General features: G+C 36.7%; 1 protein-coding gene and 1 long non-coding RNA gene across 2 annotated transcripts in view; one reads left to right on the top strand and one right to left on the bottom strand.

Annotated features, from left to right (window-relative positions):
* The window catches only part of ache (acetylcholinesterase), a 102,926-nt gene extending 100,029 nt beyond the window's left edge, over window positions 1-2,897 (top strand). Inside the window, exon 9 of the mRNA XM_036134524.1 lies at window positions 90-2,897. Coding sequence (XP_035990417.1) covers window positions 90-211 — 122 coding nt within the window. The 3' untranslated portion in view covers window positions 212-2,897. The remainder of the gene's footprint in view (window positions 1-89) is intronic.
* Window positions 2,898-5,824: 2,927 nt separating this feature from the next.
* LOC118562256 lies at window positions 5,825-7,471 on the bottom strand. Its single transcript, XR_004930544.1, has 3 exons — window positions 6,846-7,471; window positions 6,697-6,745; window positions 5,825-6,588 (listed from the first exon to the last, which is right to left on the bottom strand). It is a non-coding gene; the product is annotated as an uncharacterized LOC118562256 (long non-coding RNA).
* Window positions 7,472-16,697: the final 9,226 nt, after the last annotated feature.

The raw sequence follows: 16,697 nt of genomic DNA on the forward strand, positions 1-16,697 counted from the left end.
ACTAATTTCAGCATTACTTAAACTATATTAGTATTTTTTTTTGTGAAGCTCTAATCCTCACCTGCTTTATGTTCTTCTGTTATCCTCAGGCAACATAGACGAGGCAGAGCGTCAGTGGAAAGTGGAGTTTCACCGCTGGTCCTCCTATATGATGCACTGGAAGAGTCAATTTGACCACTACAGCAAGCAAGAGCGCTGCACTGACCTCTGAGAGCCAGAGAATTAGGACGACTAAATTATGGAAAACTACATGTTTTGTTTTATTTTTCTCTATCGTCCTTCATTAACATCTGACTTTGCTCTTGTTTAGTTTCATAACACTCCAAATTCAAATCCTCTTTATCCTTATTTATATTATTTATATTATTTATACTATTTATTGAAATGTTTTACTGAATGCGGATGTCTGTGTCCATAAAGGAAAGACATTGAAGGAAACTGATCTTGAAGACTACATGTTGCCATTTGTGTGTGTTTGCATGCCTTTGAAGCCCCCAGTTCAACTTAAATCTTGATGTAGTACTGCACTATGGAGCTTTACACTCTTTTTTCCCCCTTCATATTGTTTAATCTAAGTTCATTTTTGGTTCACAAGAAATCCTTTTTTGCATCATACAAGGGTTTAATTTTGTCCAACCAGTTACAAACATTTGTTTTCCTTTTTTGCAGCCTCAATGTCCTGTATTTTAATTTCACTTTTAATACTAGTAGACTCATCATTTGGGATGTTTTTCATACCATTTCCTGAGTATTAGTCAAATTTCTTACTTCTCATGTATCCTTATTTCTTTCTTATCAGTTCTAATTTGTATTTTCCATCTACGCTCTCATCTTCTTCCTCTGCATTTGTTCCTCCCCTTCTGTTTTGACCTTTTGTCTTCCACTCTAACCTAGCCTCCGCCCAACTTCTTGTCTTTCATATTGCTTTCTTTTACTGTTACCTCCCTCCACTGTCTCTGCCATGTCAGAAATCTCCTTCTACTCTCCCATCTCTCATTAGCATCCTTTCTAGATCTCTGTTTTTCACATCTAAATTTGCCTCTATGACACTGATACATCCTTGTTTCCCTGTCCTTAGTTTTATCACCATCCACATTTCCATCCCCCTGCATCGTCCTCCTTTCTTGTTAATCTAATGGAGGCAGAGTAATTCACTCAGTGGAAAGATAATGTGACAGAGTGCTAGCTCAGCCTCCTGCCTGCCAGCCAGCATGACTCGATGAATTGATGCAAAATGGAAGAGAAAGAATAGAGACAGCAGGCAAGGACAGAAAAGAGGGGGGAGAAAGGAAAGGGGAGGATCTTGTAGAAAGAAGAAAAGAGTCCTTGCGGCATTGCAATCTTTATTGAATGTAGCTCTCATATTTTTCCTTTGGCGCTAAAAATGTGACCGGAATGAAAATATCTAATACATAACGGGCCACATCTATTATTTGTTGCACCCACTATAAACGTTTAATAATTATAGTTCCCTAATTGCTAACATAAATGCTAGACTCTTATCCGTTTTCATATAGCCACATTTTTCCTAGTTTGTCTTTGCTTGTATTTAGTACTAACTCACATTTGCAATTATTGTTGTGCCCTCTAGTGGGTCAAATCAGCCTGAAGCTGAAGATTTGTCCCAAAGTATTGTTTCAACTTTTATGTATTCTAAAATTCTGATATTAGAGTAAAACAGCCTACATCTCAAACGATTGTGTTGTGTGCACAATTTCAAATCTGCTCAAAGTGATTGGTCTTATCTGCAACAGTGAGATGAATGAATTAATTAGTAATTGTCTTTATGATGTGTTTACTTCTAATGATTCTTGAAAAAACAACATATTTTTAAGCTTGCTAGAATTTATTTCTGTCCCAATCACTATGATAATATTTTTAAAAAGACTGACATGTTCAAAAAGCTAATGAAATGGTTTCCTTTACAAACCTTTGCTTTTTGCCTGACGTGTGTTTTAATAAGAGAGACATATTGGAAAAAAGAAACAAATATGCTAAGAGTTATGTCCATTTCCATGTTATTTACGTTTAATCTTAAAGCTAATTAGTTATATTGTTTTTTAGATTAACCAAGGTCCAATAAGTGACTTGTTCTGGTCTTCATTTCACCTGTTTAAATTCCCATGTAGTAGAAACTGTTTTCATTTAGCTTTTTTTCCTTTTATTTAGCAGAACTACATCTTCTCATATGAGAGAGAGAGAGAGAGAGAGAGAGAGAGAGAGAGAGATACTTTCACCATCTTAATTGACTCGACTCAACAAGCACCTTTGCTAGCATGTGGCTCAGATTTGTCTTGCCAGCTTTAATAAGAAGTACATATAAAAAAAATGTGTAACTTGTGTCTACTATTACAAGCAAGGAAAGCATGTGTCAGGAGCTGTATGAGTGACAAAGTCCTTCACTCTCATTTAATGGAAAACTGCGCCTATGTACCTTCCATTGTCCTTCTATAAAACTGTTGTGCATGTTCTAACGTCCATTATCCCCAGATTATTCTGCCAAACTTGGACTGTTACACTGTAGAATTTGTACTGTTCACAAAACTATTACACAGTTCTGTAATTTTAACATATATTGTTAGCTTTGTTTGATGTTAATAACATAAATAGATCAGTAAGGGAATATATTTGATATTCAGTAATACTAACAAGATTAAACTGCATCAAGAATTTACGTGTTGTGAAGCAATATTATTGTGAGTATAAACTGAACATAAGTGCCATAAACTTTTTCCCTTTTGTTTTTCTGTTTGCATTAATCCTCTGCCTCATGGCTATTTGTTCCAATCAATAATACTGTAAGTGCTAAAGGCATTTTTTTTAGGTTTATTGTCATTGTTATGTATCATCAGTGTGAAAAATCTATTGCAACAAAAATAAAGGCATTCTGCAGCATCTGTCCGTTTAACACTTTCACCGAGCCACAGCATGCAACTTCAGACTTTCATCATAATGAGTTCTCAGCTGATAATTAACTCTATGCACACCATTCTAAGATTCTTTGATTCTTAATCACATGTTAAGTGTGTAAATCTCTGATAGATTTGCAAGTAATGACATTCATGGTAACAAAAGCTTACCAAAAGGTCTAATCAGCCTCTCTCAACAGAGATTTATGTGGAGTATCTGCTCCAGAAAAGGACACGCCTTTCCCAACACTTCCCTGTGTAATGAACGGAACTGAACAGGCGGACTCAGTATTCAGGCCAACAAGCAGAATGTATGTGTTAAAGATGTTTTTTTGCTCTCAGACTGGCAAGACAGGGACAGGCAGGCTCAATGATCAGAATGGCAGTCCAAAAACCCGGTACACGAAAAGCGGTCCAAAAACAGGCAGAAGTACAAAGAGGGATAAAGCAAGCTCAGATAATCCTAGGGCAGATTCAAGTCGGTGAAACAGTAAATCAGTCAGACAGGGCAGGAAAACCGGGTTCAGGGGTCAGGCTGGCTTAGAATCAGGAGGCAATCGGGTTTGCATCGACAGGTCAATCAGAAAAAAGAACGCTGTAACAAAACTCTCCATGGGCTCGTAAATTATCTGACGGAGAACTGAAGACTGAGGCAGAACTATATAGTGGAGTGCACAGGTGAAACAGTGAAACTAATTACAAGAAGGCAGGTGGAACTAATCAGGGCAAGGGAGCTGACAGATTGCTGAGGGGAGACCAAACAGCTGATAAAGTGACAGGTGGAAAAAAGGTAACCTAAACAGAACAACACGTCAAAATCAAAGCCAAACAAGAAAGAACCCAAAAGCAGAAACTTAACTTATAAATCTGATAACATAAACCAAGACAAAGCCCAAATTGTGACACCTTGTGAAGATCTCAGCTAAAAAAAGGAAAAACTCAGTTTGCCCAAAAAACTCTGCTTGGTATCAGATTCAGACATACTTTAATAATCCCACAGGGAAATTACTTTTGTTACACGCTCTAGATATACAAACATTTTTATATATGTATACAACAATCCACACAAAATAATATAAATATATACATATATAACTCTCTCTCTCTCTCTACACACATATATATATATATATATATATATTTTAATGCTCGTAGAAATAATTTTAATGCCATCAGGGACCCCCTGGATGGAAACAGGGGTCACAGCTGAGGACTCCTCAGATCCACTATTACCTCCTTAGTCTGTGTCACGTTGAGCTGCAGATGGTTCAGCTCACTCCAAGTGACAAAGTTGCCCACCACAGTCCTATTCACTCTCATCCCCCTTTTCAATGCAGGCAACTATTGCTGAGTCATCAGAAAACTTCTGAAGGTGGCAGGACTCAATAGTGCAATAGTTAAAGTCTGAGGTCTACACACCAAGAGGAATCCTACCTAATATGTAAAGATAGTCTATTGTTGTATAAAAAGACCCTTCGCAGAGTTAGAGTAGCATATTTTTCATCATTAAATGAGGAGAATAAAAATAATTCTAGATTTATTTTCAGTACAGCTCCCAAACTTTTTCAGAGTCACAGCTTCATTGATCCATCCATTCCCTTAGCTCTTAGCAGTAATGACTTTATGGGATTCTTCATATATAAAATTTATGTAACATTTTATAAAATCTATATAAAATTGGCATCCTCCAAAATGTTACGCCAGTTCAGGACGTGACAGACTGCTTTCCCATGATGCAATGTGGTCAAAATGGACACCAACTCCCATCATGCAATACCTCCCATCATGGCCACCGACCCTAGCTACGAGATAACGTTGCTATGGAGGGGGTTAAGCAATGGACGCGCTGCATTGATCCTTCTTACTTGGCGCCCCGCCAGACTGGGAAGACACCCACAGCTGTTCATTCCGTTGGGATTTCCCCCCTCCCTCCCCCGTGCCACGTGCTCAATTTCTCGCTGGACCGAGATCTTCCGAAGCAACTCATCCCTGCTTAATGTGCAGGAGGTCGACTTTAAAAAGTACTTTGAATCCACTTTGATCAAAAACTGAGAGCCGTTGTCTCCCAGTGATCATCGGACCACGCTTTAGTTTTGGCCAAACAAAGCACCAGAAGCGCCGTGAGACAACACAAGTAAAAGGGGCCTTTTCCCTTTTATTTCTCTTTTCACCCATAAGGTGATATATTCTTGTGCCTGGGCAGAAGTATTAGGGTTTAGTTTAATGCTTAATTACTCCTAGACGGAGTTTGTTTTAACTGCTGGATATTTCAGATATATGTGCATGCATTTTGTAAGTGATTTTGGCTGTGTTTTGGTTTGTGGTTCTTATAAGTGGCTCCGCTGAGAGCCGATTTCTCCATCTTTTCCCTTTCTCTTTTCAGTTCAATCTCTTTATGCACCCCTCTTCTAGTTCTCGCATTTTCTTTGAATTCCTCATTCAGCACTACCTCCCTAGTCAACACACCCTACTAGCTGTGCACTAAAGACATCATTTGGACCTCCTCCTCGTGCATCACGCAAGGTCGTAGGTTGTGTGTCATCAAAGTCGCCATCTTGGGAAGGTGCAGCGTAGCTAAGCTGTTAGCTAGCTTGTTGGAAAAGAGTAAAGCATCCATCCAGTTTCTCAGAGCTGTTTTGTCTTTCAATGCTGCTACGTCAAGTGCCGACGTCTTGTATGTGATGTTTAAACAACTGAGTTGAACTAAGATTTGCTACCTCTCATTTTAATCCATTTTTGGCTTGTTTATTTTCATCTAATTTTGCATGTTTATTTTAGTAGTGAGTAGAGTTTCCTAGGTTGTTGAATTAGAATAATTACTGTAACAGGGAATTGCTTTTGGTTCAATAAATAACAACGTGTGGAATAATAATGTTTGAATGTTTGTTTATTTTAATCCAGAGTTGCATGGCTTTTCAGAATACAGAGTTACCTCTTTTTAGGTTAACACCTGAGATTAATACAGAGACATTATCATTGGTTGGTGGTAAATGGAGTAAGGATTAAACTCTAATTGCAGTTATAATTGAGTTATCAACGCTTGCTGGATAAACCTCACCTCAAATATTTTAAAGAACCTAAGAGAAGGTAAAAACTGATAAGACCCTCAGGGAAATCCTGCTCTTGGCCAAAATTAGCCAAAAGTCCCAGTATTGAATTTGAGAATTACTATTACCAAGTATTTTAAGGATCTTTGGTGCCATGCAGATCCTGGTTCTCCTTATATCAAAGCAAAAAGATTGCATAAAATGTAGGTCTTGGTGTGTGTCTGAAGCAGACAGTTTCCATTCTTTATCATAAAACAATATTGATCAACATAATGCAACATCACTGTATAAATGTCATAACACAGGAAATCAAAAAGGGTCATGTAAGTGAGTGGAACAGAGCAGTTGAAAAACACAGTAACACAATATGAAAAAAGCCAGTATGTTAAGAACGCTATTCAGAGCACATGGCAGACGTGAATCTAATCACGCATATGTCGTTGGCTCAGGGTTCTCAGGTGTCTGTTCTCTGTTTCAGAATAAAATATCATAGTTCTCGGGCTTCTTCTTCCCAAACTTCGTAAGTCCTTTTTTTGTTCCTCCACTTGCAGGAGACAATTGAGCTGAATGGCAATGAGTGTTCAGTTCTGGCTCGGGCATTGAGATGGTCGGCAGACATGAGGCTTTGTTGTCTGTTCGAAAACAGAAACAAATGTGTAATTAGTGTTCTTATCAAGCTCCCATTCATGTGTCATTTATTAACAGTCATGTTTTTGGACTGTGGGAGGAAGCCGGAGTACCCGTAGAGAACATTCTCCTTTGTGGTGATTGACTCACTGTCTGCCTGCACTAATTTACCCAAAAAAAACACAATGAAAGATGGTGATCAGAAATTCAAACCATCATGGTATAAAGGTTTTTGTTTCCTCCCTAATGTAATTATTCCTACCTGATGTCATCACTTGTCTCTTCTATCTTCTATCATGTCTGTCTCCTTCACACCTTGTCTGTGGCATTCTCAACTGAGTGATATGGTCAAAAAAATAGAAAAGTTGTAAAAAATGCAGATCTTAATACAGTTTTTAAACATAATGTTTTAACATTATTGCTTGGGATTAAGCTGTTCCCTCACTTCCACCTAATATTAGACCAACCTTTCCCCTGTCTGACCTGATTCTTCCTCTGTCATCTTCTCTTCTTTCTCTCTATCCTCACAGCTGAATACTAAGTGAAATTTTAAAGACCAGCTTCTATAGACATACAATTACAAACTGATGCACACTCAACATTAAAACAATGTGGAACTGGTCTTGTATCAAAAGAAGGTGCCAAAAGGAGGAAAAGGGTCATTAAGGTATAAACAGTGTGTCCTCATATATACAGTGTATCAAAAAAATATATATATAAAGAAAATAAAGCAGAGATTTAAGGTGACTTATGTACATTCATGGTGGCTTATATACAAATGGATTGACTCTATTCATTAAAGTGTACCAGGTAAAGAACAACAGTGAGGTAGTGAGATGACTACATAGCTGAAGTCACTTATCAACAGGATTATTTAACAGGATTATTGTACAGGTTATTGCAAAATAGAATTGCATACTAGTTATTGCACAAGTTAATACAGTTTATAGTGCAGCATTGTATAGTATGATAGCAGCAGGTATAATTGACCTGTGGTAGCGCTCCTTATTACAGACAGGGGTGTCTGAGTCACTAAAGGAGCTTCTCAGCTCCTCTACAGTCTGGTGCAGGGGGGTGAAAGATGTTGTCCATGATGTGAGCTTGGACAACACCCTCCTTTCAGCCACTTCCTCCACCGAGTCCAGAGTGCAGCCCCAGGACAGAAATGGCCTTCCTCACCAGCTTATTAAGCCTCTTTCTGTGGGACAGAGCGGGATATATATATATATATATATATATATATATATATATATATATATATATATATATATATATATATATATACAGTCATATGAAAAAGTTTGGGCACCCCTATTAATCTTTATTATTTTTATTTCTAAATATTTGGGTGTGTGCAACAGCTATTTCAGTTTGATATATGTAATAACTGATGGACACAGTAATATTTCAGTACTGAATTGAGGTTTATTGTACTAACAGAAAACAAAACAAAATTTGACAGGTGCAAAAATATGGGCACCCCAGCAAAAAAAGTGACATTAATATTTAGTAGATCCTCCTTTTGCAAAAACAACAACCTCTAGTCACTTACTGTAGATTTTAATGAGTTCCTGGATCCTGGATGAAGGGATTTTTGACCATTCTTCTTTGCAAAACAATTCCAGCTCAGTTAAGTTTGATGGTCGTCGAGCATGGACAGCCTGCTTCAAATCATCCCACAGATGTTCAATGATATTCAGGTCTGGGGATTGGGATGGCCATTCCAGAACATTGTAATTGTTCCTCTGCATGAATGCCACAGTAGATTTGGAGTGGTGTTTTGGATCATTGTCTTGCTGAAATATCCATCCCTGGCGTAACTTCAACTTCGTAACTGATTCTTGAACATTATTCTCAAGAATCTGCTGATATTGAATGGAATCCATGCGACCCTCAACTTTAACAAGATTTCCAGTGCCCGCATTGGCAACGCAGCCCCAAAGCATGATGGAACCGCCACCAAATTTTACAGTGGGTAGCAAGTGTTTTTCTTGGGAACACTGTGTTTTTTTTTGCTGCCATGCATAATACCTTTCTTTATGACCAAACAACTCAATCATTGTTTCATTAGTCCACAGAACCTTATTCCAAAATGAAGCTGGCTTGTCCAAATGTACTTTTGCATATCTCAAGCGACTCTGTTTGTGGCGTGCTTGCAGAAAAGGCTTCTGTCGCATCACTCTCCCATACAGCCTCTCCTGGTGCAAAGTGCGCTGAATTGTTGAACGATGCACAGTGACACCATCTGCAGCAAGATGATGCTGCAGGTCTGTGGAGGTGGTCTGTGGGTTGTCCTTGACCGTTCCCACCATTCTTCTTCTCTGCCTCTCTGATATTTTTCTTGGCCTGCCATTTCTGGGCTTAACAAGAAACTGTCCCTGTGGTCTTCCATTTCCTTACTATGTTCCTCACAGTGGAAACTGACAGTTTAAATATCTGAGACAACTTCTTGTATCCTTCCCCTGAACGACTATGTTGAACAGTCTTTGTTTTCAGATCATTTGAGAGTTGTTTTGAGGTGCCCATGATGAATCTTCAGAGGAGATTCAAACAGGAGAACAACTTGCAACTGGCCACCTTAAATACATTTTCTCATGATTGGATACACCTGGCTATGAAGTTCAAATCTTAATGAAGTTACCAAACCAATTTTGTGTTTCAGTTAGTCAGTGAAAAGTAGTTAAGGGTATTCAAATCAATAAAATGATTAGGGTACCCAAATTTTTGCACCTGTCAATGTTTGTTTTAATGCATATTTCACATTTTCTTTTAGTTCAATAAACCTCAATTAAATACTGAAATATTACTGTGTCCATCAGTTATCAGATATATTAAACTGAAATAGCTGTTGCACGCACCCATATATTTAGAAATAAAAATAATTAGGATTAATAGGGGTGCCCAAACTTTTTCATATGACTGTATATATAGGAGAGTCATGTGTACTTGTTGATGGCTTTAAAATTATTTCTAAGAGCATTCAAAGAGCATGAAAAGGCATTAAATTAGTTACTCATTGGGCTGCACAGTGGCATAGGGAGTAGCACTGGTTCCTTGCAGCAAGAAGGTTCTGGGTTCAAATCCAACCATGGGTCTTTCTGCGTGATGTTTGCATGTTTTCCCTGTGCATGCGTGGATTCTCTCCGGGTACAAATAGTTTGTGGAAAATACATTGATTTCTCCATTTTCACTTTTAAAAAAACAGTGTACAACTTTCAAAAACTTCAATACATGCTGTGAGAGAATTGTTACACCTTATTTGAAGAATACATCCTTAAAATCTGAGCTGATTACACCCAAAACATTGATTTTAGGTACATTTTTATAGTTTTCAGGGTTTTTTTTCACACTTTTGGAAATAGGCCTTGCCCACTTGTTTTCAATCATTACCATATTTACTACTTTAGTTCAGGGCTATGACTAGAAGGGAATAAAGAAGGTCTTGTAAAAATCCAAACAGCCATTCTTACGTAGTAGATTTCTTGACATCACAGCGCCCCCTAGTGATGGACAATCCTCAAACACAGGACACGTGTGGTAAATCTTTTTTGGAGTGTGGGTTATGAAGGACATGTTCAAATCTGTTATGGTTTGAGAATAATAAGCAATTATATTTAGAGCTAGCTAGCTAACAATCACTTTAGCATTACTTTTCGAAAAAGTCAAAATTAAAAAAATCCGCCGTGATAACTTTTTTTATTGTCCATTACACGGTTATATATGGAGTTTTGCGTGGATTGCACAAAAATGTAGGAGGAGTTTAACAAGAAAGGTTTAACCTTTGTAGCTATGTAGCGCGAAAAGTAGCTGGGAAGCGAAAGGTGTGCCAATTCCCTTTATGATGCAGAATAATCCATTAAACAAAGTGATATGAAGGTTTTTTTTAGTGTGGGACCAGTAGTTTGGTGGTTATAGGCCGAAATGCCTTTTTTTGTTATAGCGCCCTTGTGGAGGGGTCTGAATTTCTGGGTTTGAGTAGCGGTGCACATTCTGATGCCTGATTAGAGAGACATAGGCTGCACCTTATGTCAAAACTTGATTTATGACCCTTGATTTATGACATATGTCACCCCCTCCACTTCCTGACCCCCTCCCCATTTTATGACACCTCTCACCCCATGTAACCCCTTAACCCCTCCACACACACACACACACACACACACACACACACACACACACACACACACACACACACACACACACACTCTCTCTCTCTCTCTCTCTCTCTCTCACTCTTCACAGCCGCATTCAAGCAGTCTCTCCTTTACTCATTCAAACACAATGATCCCATTTTAAACGACACATTATGTTGGACAAGATATGACAAAGACAACATATCAGACAGCTTGCAAGCAAAGGGTGTTCTGCAACACTTTTTTTCTCCTATGGAACCTCCTTGTCTAACCGCCGTGTTTTCAAAAACTCCCAATTTGTTTCTCTGGGATCCCCTGTTAAATCTCTTCATTTATTGATAATAGCTTCCTGGAATTTTAGCTATTTTTTGTTTGTAAATCACCCCTTAAACCTGCGATGTATTCTTTTACGCATGTAGCTAAATGTTTTATTTTAACAGGGTCCTGCTGTTCAATGAATTTCCAGTCCTTATTCTAGAGCTGTTTTAATGTTTTACTTTGTCCCTTTGCCATTTTTATAAATTTGGTCCAGTCCTGTAACACACAGGGTTTTCTATAGGCTGGGATTTTCACACCGTGGGGTAACAATAAAATACCTGTTGTAATTCTCACTTCAACTCTTTCGAGTGGGGAATTCTTGCTTACAACATCCACAAGTGGCTTGTTACTCACAATCCCACTGTTTTTAAATGAAAAGAAAATACCTAGTGGTACTTAATTTTCCCAAACACACACACATAAACATTTCTCACATTTAAGACAGAAATTCACAATAAACAAGATCTTATATGCAATTGTCAACAATATGTTTATAAAGTGTTAAATCTATATCTAAATGTTAAATTTAAATCTAAATGTTAAATGTAAATGTTAAATCTATATCTAAATGCTAAATCTATATCTAAATGTTAAATCTATATCTAAATGTTAAATGTTAATGTAAATGTTAAATCTAATCTAAATGTTAAATTTAAATCTAAATGTTAAAATCTATATCTAAATGTTAAATGTATATCTAAATGTTAAATTTACATCTAAATGTTTAAATCTATATCTAAATGTAAATGTAAATGTGAATTAAATCTATATCTAAATGTTAAATCTATATGTAAATGTTAAATGTTAAATCTAAATGTTAAATCTATATCCAAATGTTAAATTTAAATCTAAATGTTAAATCTATATCTAAATGTTAAATTTAAATCTAAATGTTAAATCTATATCTAAATGTTAAATGTATATCTAAATGTTAAATGTAAATGTTAAATCTATATCTAAATGTTAAATGTAAATGTTAAATCTATATCTAAATGTTAAATCTATATCTAAATGTTAAATCTATATCTAAATGTTAAATGTTAAATCTAAATGTTAAATCTATATCTAAATGTTAAATTTAAATCTAAATGTTAAATCTATATCTAAATGTTAAATGTTAAATCTAAATGCTAAATCTATATCTAAATGTTAAATCTATATCTAAATGTTAAATCTATATCTAAATGTTAAATTTAAATCTAAATGTTAAATCTATATCTAAATGTTAAATGTAAATGTTAAATCTATATCTAAATGTTAAATTTAAATCTAAATGTTAAATCTATATCTAAATGTTAAATGTATATCTAAATGTTAAATGTTAAATGTAAATGTTAAATCTATATCTAAATGTTAAATGTAAATGTTAAATCTATATCTAAATGTTAAATCTATATCTAAATGTTAAATGTTAATCTAAATGTTAAATCTATATATAAATGTTAAATTTAAATCTAAATGTTAAATCTATATCTAAATGTTAAATCTATATATAAATGTTAAATTTAAATCTAAATGTTAAATCTATATCTAATGTTAAATTTAAATCTAAATGTTAAATCTATATCTAAAGTTAAATCTATATCTAAATGTTAAATGTTAAATCTAAATGCTAAATCTATTCTAAATGTTAAATCTATATCTAATGTTAAATGTTAAATCTAAATGTTAAATCTATATCTAAATGTTAAATCTAAATGTTAAATCTATATCTAAATCTTAAATTTAAATCTAATGTTAAATAATCTAAATCTTAAATTTAAATCTAAATGTTAAATCTATATCTAAATATTAAATCTATATCTAAATGTTAAATGTTAAATGTAAATGTTAAATCTATATCTAAATGTTAAATCTATATCTAAATGTTAAATTTAAATCTAAATGTTAATGTAAATGTTAAATCTATATCTAAATGCTAAATCTATATCTAAATGTAAATCTATATCTAAATGTAAATGTTAAATCTATATACGAAATGTTAAATTTAAATCTAAATGTTAATCTATATCTAAATGTTAAATCTATATTTAAATGTTAAATTTAAATCTAAATGTTAAATCTATATCTAAATGTTAAATGTTAAATGTAAATGTTAAATTTATATCTAAATGTTTAATCTATATCTAAATGTTAAATTTAATTCTAAATGTTAAATCTGTCATGATGCAGCCTGAAGGCTGCATTCTGAACACTCCTCGTTCCTTCCTCAGTGCAGCCCTGATTGGGAACACCTGACAGGACTGCATCAGCCACGGACTCGCTCCACCTGCTCTCACCACTATAAGACTCACCTTCAGTTGTCCTCGTTGCCGATTCGTCTCAGTCTCCTGAACACCATGCCTGTCTCGTTCATGCTCGTCTCCTGGTCCTGGTCCTGGTCCTGGTCCTGGTCCTGTTTGCTCCGGTCTGTTCTCACCTGCCAGTTCCCGTACCCCTGCAACCTCCGTCTGGTAAATGACTTTGGCTTCATCATCCACTACCTGCTGTCTCAATAAACCTTTGGAAACCAGCTCTGTGTGTGTGTGTGTGTGCTGTGTCCGGGTTCATCCAAGACAAAATCATGACAAAATCTATATCTAAATGTTAATTTACATCTAAATGCTAAATCTATATCTAAATGTTACATTTAAATCTAAATGTAAATCTATATCTAAATGTTAAATGTTAACGTAAATGTTAAATCTATATCTAAATGTTAAATCTATATTTAAATGTTATATCTAAATGTTTCGAAAATATGCAAATTGACCACCCCCTATCGGGTTCTCCCCACACCACCGACCTTGGATCAGCCATGAGATCCATCTGTGGAGGACACTGTAAACATGCCGTACAGACGGCTGACAAGGCAACTTCCTATAACTATATAACTTTCTCCCTTTAACGGCAAAGTTTCTTGTTTTTAATGAGAGACTTACAAGATTTTGATTGGCTCGCGGACTTCCTGTTTGCGGTAAGGCGTATTGTGTCACTTCCTGTTGTTGCTGTGTGAACGACGGAGCTTTGCTCCAGGCTCTCTCGCTTTTTATCTTTAAACCTCTTGCGCTGTAACATCTGTTTCCAAACATAAGCACTTTTAAAACATTGTCTGTGGCTGCTCATCAAGTTTGGGAACTCCTCGTGTTTCACCGGGTTGTTCTTTGGCGTGATAATAGGGCGTTAGCCTAGCGTTAGCCTAGCGCTAGCCAAGCCTTAGCCTCATAATGGCTTCTCCGTCCCTGACTAAGTCTCCTATCTGCTGCTCTCTGTGTCAGATGTTCAGTTATTCCTCTGCCTCCTTTAGTGATGATGGTACATGTAATAAATGTAGTGTTTTGTGTAGCTTTGGAGGCGAGGGTGTCAGAATTGGAGACCCGGCTCCGTGCTGTTGAAAAACCAGCTGATAGCCGCTCTTTTGCATAGCGCGGAGCCGCATAGAGTAACTTCACGTAGCGAACCTAAAGCAGTAGCACCCGAGCAGCCTGGTACCAGGCTGGCTAGGTGACAGTTCGTAGGAAGCATAGCTCTAGATTACAGACCCCAGATCACCACCAACCCATCTGCGTTCTCTTAAATTTTCCCCTCTGAGCGACAATCTCGCCGAGGAGCCGACCTTAATTATTGGCAGCTCCATAATGAGAAATGGGCACTAAAGAAACCAGGGACCATAGTTAAATGCCTACCAGGGGCCAGAACAGGCGACATAGAATCCTACTTAAAACTACTGGCTAAGGATAAGCGTAAATACCGCAAAATTGTTATTCACGCTGGCGGTAATGACACCGGTCACGCCGATCAGAGGTCACCAAAGTTGGTGTTGCTTCGGTTTGTGAGTTTGCTAAAACTATGTCGGACTCTGTAATTTTCTCTGGTCCCTGCTGATCTGACCAGTGATGACATGTTTAGCCGCATGTCATCATTAACCGCTGGTTGTCTAGGTGGTGTCCAGAAACGACCTGGGCTACATTGATAACTGTGAGAGAATTTCTGGGGAAAACCTGGTCTGATCGGAGAGACGGCATCCATCCTACTTTGGAGGGTGCAGTCTTTTCTAGGAACCTGGCCGGTATTAAGTTCTCCTAATGCTGACAACCCAGGGTCCAGACCATGAAGCAGAGCCGTAGTTTAACACACCCTCTCTGCGGCTTCTTACTGTTACACCAATCCTATTGAGACGGTTTTGTGTCTTTCCCACGGCCAAAACTTAACAGATCAAAAACTGATCTAAAAGGAACAAATCATAAAAACCTAATAAAAATCAATACGGTTCACCTTGAACCTAAAAATAAAACAATAAAATGTGGTCTATAAATATAAGGTCTCTCCCTCTAAAGACTTTGTTAGTTAATGAATTGATTTCTGATAATCAGATTGATTTGTTTTGTCTCACAGAAACCTGGCTACAAGAGGACTACGTTAGTATAAATGAGTCAACCCCCTCCAGTTATTCAAATTTCCACATTTCCAGATCTGTGGGAAGAGGAGGAGGAGTGGCAACTATCTTTCAGTCTGATTTATTAATTAGTCCCAGGCCAACTAATAATTACAGTTCTTTTGAACATTTAACCCTCAGTTTCCCTCATCCAAACTGCAAAGCAATAAACCTCTTCTGTTTGTTGTTTTGTATCGTCCACCAGGCCCTTACACTCAGTTTTTGGATGAGTTGTCAGATTTCTTATCTGATTTGGTGTTAAATACTGATAAGGTTATTATAGTGGGTGATTTTTAACATCCATGTTGACACTGAATGTGATAACCTTAGTGTAGCCTTTAAAACTATCCTAGATTCAATTGGTTTTGCTCAAATGTGCATAAACCGACGCACTCTCGGCTCCATACTTTAGACCTTGTTCTGACATATGGCATTGATTGTGAAGAATTAACAGTATTCTCTCACAACCCTGTCCTGTCTGATCATTTTTTAATAACATTTGAGTTTAATCTAACTGAGTTCTCCACCCCCAAAAGAGGGTTCCATTATAGTAGATTTTTATCGGAAATGCTGTATCAAACTTAAAGACTCTGTCCCCTTTTTAATATCCTCAGTATTGCAGAAATGCCCTGTAGATGGCAGCATTGCTGTTTCTTTCCCATTCACAAATCGATACCTTTGCTAACAATCTGACTTCCTCATTGCGTTCTGCATTAGACAATGTAGCTCCCTGAAAAAGAGGTGATTATTCACAGGAAGCTGGCTCCTTGGTTTAATTCAGAGCTGCGTTCCTTGAAGCCCAATGTTAGGAATGGAAAGAAAATGGCGCTCTACCACCAAGAGGAATCCTACTTAATCTGAGAGACAGACTATTGTTGTATAACAAGACCCTCCGCAGAGTTGAGAGCAGCATATTTTTCATCATTAATTGAAGAGAGTAAAAATAATCCTAGATTTCTCTTTATACAGTTGCCAAACTTACCCAGAGCCACAGCTCTGTTGATCCATCCATTCCCTTAGCTCTTAGTAGTAATGATTTTATGGGATTCTTCATAAATAAAATTGATGCCATTAAAATAAAATAATTGGCATCCTCCCAAACATGATTACCCTCGTCCTCAGTAAGTGAGGCAGCATTGGAGGAATCTTTAGAATCTGCGCAGTGTTTGAACTGTTTAGAAAGCAGTAGAGCTTTCTGAGCTATCTAAAATTTTGCTTCATCTAAACCTTCTACCTGTATGTTAGACCC

Source organism: Fundulus heteroclitus, unplaced genomic scaffold, assembly GCF_011125445.2.
Source record: "Fundulus heteroclitus isolate FHET01 unplaced genomic scaffold, MU-UCD_Fhet_4.1 scaffold_84, whole genome shotgun sequence".
NCBI classification, from domain to species: domain Eukaryota; kingdom Metazoa; phylum Chordata; class Actinopteri; order Cyprinodontiformes; family Fundulidae; genus Fundulus; species Fundulus heteroclitus.